The sequence below is a fragment of the Condylura cristata genome, unplaced genomic scaffold (genome assembly GCF_000260355.1).
Source record: "Condylura cristata isolate star-nosed mole 26May11 unplaced genomic scaffold, ConCri1.0 scaffold00008, whole genome shotgun sequence".
Taxonomy (NCBI): Eukaryota; Metazoa; Chordata; class Mammalia; order Eulipotyphla; family Talpidae; genus Condylura; species Condylura cristata.
This window is the reverse complement of record NW_004567109.1, coordinates 62,035,738-62,039,928: the sequence shown is the minus strand read 5'-3', so window position 1 is coordinate 62,039,928 and position 4,191 is coordinate 62,035,738. Positions and strand designations below refer to the sequence as shown.

Below are 4,191 nucleotides of genomic sequence, written 5' to 3'. Positions count from 1 at the left end.
AGAACAAAGCAAGGTGATCCTGGCTTAATATAATTGTTTAAGGGTGGAAAGTTTCCTTTCCTTCTAGCTGGATGGAAGAGGACAAGGTGTCAGATTTGCATGTAAAAAATTATGGTATATTTTAAAAGTTCCAACTTAACAAAGTAACACTTTTAACAGACATTGCAATGGAATTGTGCTGTTCAAAAGCTAATGATAAAATTTATAAAAAACTTAAAAATAAATATCACGGCCCTCCCTGGTGGCACAGCGGGTTAAAGCACAGCACTAAGAAGCTTAAGCCACTTCCACATGAGTTCGATCCCCACCTTCCCGGAGGAGATCCACATGGTGTGGCAGACCTCTCCTGACCTGCCCGTTGCACCTCTCAGCAGTGTACTTCTTTAGTCAGCCTGTTCTGCTCACCGCTCTGTCTCTGGTGAATCCTTTCATCGTCCCTGCACCTCTGGTCTGTACCCTAGTTCTGTATGCATAAATAAATAAATCTTTAAAATAAATAGATAAATATCACACTGAAGTGGGGTGGTCTAGTCTGTAATGACATTCAAATTTAACGTTTCAGGAGAAAAATTAATAAAGGTGCAGGAGAAAAGCCTCTGCCTTGTCAGTGGATCTGACTACCAAAATCTAAATGAAATGTACATTCAAACTGCAGAGCCGGTTGGAGATAAGCCTTGATGGCAAGATTTCCACACGCTGCAGAAATACGGAAATCGAAAACACAACAAAAGAAAACAAAAAAAAACCCACCCTCTTTTATTTTCGCAACTTTATTGCTTTGCCATATTTGTAAATCCTTTAGACAGCGAAGGTCCTGGTGCCTTCTAGATCGCGGACTACAATTCCCAGCATGCCTTGACCACACCCCCCCAACTCCCGGCCAAGTCTCGCGTGATGTGACCCGGCCTGGAGGCTTTATCAGGGAGGAGGCTGCCGGCAGGTCCGGCAGCCAGTGTTCCTGGCCCGTGTTTAGGGTTCCTGGTGTCTCTGGGCACAGCGTCGCTCTAGCCATGGCTTGGATTCTGACTGCATCACAGCATCACGAAAGGCGTGCGTCCTCGGAACCTCTTTAGTTTCGGAAACCAGCCGCAGGCACCTTCGCGTCGGCGGAACAGGTAACCTGACGGGGCAGGGCCGGCCGGCCGGCCCTCCCTGGGGCTGAGCCCCCAGCCCCAGAGGGGCGTGCTTCTGGTGCCTCCACCGAGGCGCTGGCCGGCGGCCTCTCCTGGTCTCTTCCCGCTCAGAAGTCGGCCAGCCCGACCTTGCCGCTCGCGGCCCGCCTTCTGGGGGTCCTCTTGTGGAGCTTCTCTCGATGTTGTCCCTGCTGTCTAGCACCCGGCCATTCCTTTACTTAATCGTCGGATCAACCTGGCTGGAGACCCCCTCCACACCTCCCCCTTAAAATTCCTGCTTTGCCTAGCCCTCAGGAACCTACGCCTTGCACTAGATCCCTGCACTGCTCTCTTTAGTCGGTGTTAGCCTCGGGGAGGTGTGAGGATTGGATTAGACTCGGTGTTTAAAATCCTGACGGCTTTGTCTTGTCTCCACTCTGCGGGTGGAGGGGTCGGGGGTGGGGGGGGGGGGGAAAAGGAATGAGATGGGAAGGGAAAGTAGAAGAGGTTCTGGGTCTGCAGTGCCCGTTGGACTAGGTGGATGGCGGAACTTTGTTTTCTGCGATACCCTTTAATAAAGAAATCACTAGTGTGCCCTCTGAGCTAAATCATGATAGACAGGCAAATAACTTGCCTTTCTCAGGGCTTTAATTTCACTACCCTGTAAAATTGGCGGGGGGTGGGGGTGGGGGGACGTCACAATGCCTTTCAGCTGTGACCTTGGATAAAGCACTTAACTCCTGATTTTTAGTTTCTTTTTCTTTAAAATGGGGTAAGTATTGTCAGATTTGCAGGGTTGCTGCAAGGGCTGAAACGCAAGGTGAGTTTTGTATAAAACCCTTAAGAACTATCAGTATTAGCGAATTTGCATACTGTTCCCGCGCCCTGTGCGGTAACTTACTTAAAGATGAAGTGAATATAATCTTTTACAAGGTTGTTGTGGGGGAATACCTGAAGTGTACAGGCAGGCGTCTGGCAGACTGTGGACGGCTGTATCATGCTGGTTGTTTGTTGTTATTAGAACTCTGGAATGGATGGACTCTACCCGGGCTGCTTTGCTAATTTGCATCAGCTGGACAATGTTCCTCATTAATATCTGTCTGTCAGCATAAACGTCACATCATTTCACTCTGGTAAGGTGACCTTTTTTGCCATGTAGTATCTTTGTCATGTTACAATCAGCTCCTGTTGACATGTTTGTCACCCATTGGCCCTTAGTGTGTGTCTCTATCTTGTAAACAAGCCAGAAAATTCTGTGTGCTTGTCAAAAGAGCAGCATTGGAGCTATTCTTTGCTATTTGCTATAAGAACATGCCCTTTGTTATTTTTATTAGGTGGCAGGGACTCAGCTCTGAATTCTATATAGGAAAAGCATCTGGATTCCAGTCTTTCAATGGCTTCAAGACAACCAGAAGTGCCTGGTAAAAATTCTTTTGGTAAATTTGGGTCTTGCCCTTAATATTTTAAGTTAAATAGAAACCACTTTTTCTGAACCATGTGTTAATGGTTACTCTCTGATACCAGGCAAGTAGTTAGACTTTATAGATGGGCATAATTTAAATAATATCTTATTACCCAACCAGGTAGGGTCCAAACCCAAAACCTAACTTGAAAGAAAAAAAGTCCTTTCACGTAAGAATATGACACATTTGTCACTTTCCTACACATTTAAAATAAAAATTCTGAATAAGTTTTGTAGTTCTTGTAATTTGTACCAAATAATTAGACTCACAACCCCTCTCCCCCACCCCTTTTGGGAGGGGTAGGGATAAGGGCAGTGGAAGTCTAGGCAAAGAGGTGCCAGCCTGACTGGACAGCAGATAAGACTCAAGTTGTGAATGTGCTCAAGGCAACTGAGTCCTGAGTCTGTGTTGGTTCACTGCAGTTCACTGGTCCCTCCTGGGAGTATTCTAGTTAGAAGGGCTGGTGATTTTTAATCAAATGTGAATCATTCGATTTTTGATTCTCGATAAAGAGACAATGCATATTTCCCAGGGTTACTGTGAAAACGTGAGCTAAAAGTGCTGAATATGTACTTACTGCCCAGAACATTTTTTGGTTTTTATTTGTAGAAGTAGATACCTTAGTACATGTGTTAGGTGACTTTATTATTTTTGCAGAAGGCTATGGAGATGGCTCTTTGAAAGATTTTTAGAAACAATTTTTGAAATTGTTTCTAAATTTAGTGGATTAATAGGAGTCTTCCCCCGTCACCTCGTGTGGATCCATCCCAGGTCTCTCACATCATCAGTTTGTGTTTTAGTTTCTTTTTCATTGTTTTGATTACCATGCACTTGCTATAACCACCTGGCTAGAAGCTCACTCACCCTAGGCCAACTTTTTGTAGTGTGGAGAGTATGGCGTGTCCCTGTAGGTCACGGGTTGCTTGCTGATTGCTTGTCAGTGACAGGCAGCATAGACGCCAGTGTTTCTACATAGCCTGTGTGTGTAGGAGACTACACTGCCTCGTGTGTGTAAGAACACTGTAAGATACTTGCACAGCAACGAGATCTAATGCTCATTTCTCAGAATGTGTCCCTGTCGGTAAATGATGCGTGACTGTAGAGTGCAAGCACTGGCGTGGAGGTGTGTTCTGGCCCCAGTGCATACTTGGCCGGCTGAAGTGTCCTAGTGTCACTTAGATCTGCACCTCAGCTTCCTGAGCTGGGAAAACGGGGAGGAATATCTGCTTAAAGAGGATTAGGTAAGATGAGGGAGATAAGTGCCTGGCAAGGAAGTGACGCTTAGTCATTATTTTTTGTGTTTGTTTTAATTGAAATGACTCATCCATTTAAAGTGAACAGTTTTGTGGTTTTTAGTATATTCACAAGGTTGTGCAACTGTTACCACCTAATTCTAGAACTAGATTTATTTTATTCCTGCACACAAGAACTGGGGTGCAGGCCAGAGATGCAGGAGAGGGTGATGAGAGGATCCACCAGAGACAGTGGGGAACAGAACAGGCAGATGTACTGAAATATACTGCTGAGGGGAGCAGTGGGCAAGTCAGGAGAGGTCTGCTGTGCCGTGTGGGTCAGCTCCCTGGCTGGGATCGAACTTGTGTTGCAGTGGCTGCAGA

General features: G+C 45.8%; 1 protein-coding gene across 3 annotated transcripts in view; it reads left to right on the top strand.

Moving 5' to 3' along the window:
• Nucleotides 1-931: 931 nt before the first annotated feature.
• The window catches only part of KIAA1191 (KIAA1191 ortholog), a 12,522-nt gene continuing 9,262 nt past the window's right edge, over nt 932-4,191 (top strand). The window contains exons 1-3 of one of the 3 annotated variants that reach the window (XM_012722415.1): nt 932-1,115; nt 2,134-2,245; nt 2,447-2,548. In XM_012722415.1, coding sequence (XP_012577869.1) covers nt 2,506-2,548 — 43 coding nt within the window. In that variant the 5' untranslated portion in view covers nt 932-1,115; nt 2,134-2,245; nt 2,447-2,505. The remainder of the gene's footprint in view (nt 1,116-2,133; nt 2,246-2,446; nt 2,549-4,191) is intronic. The other 2 variants (XM_004679242.2, XM_004679243.2) reach the window with 2 other exon arrangements.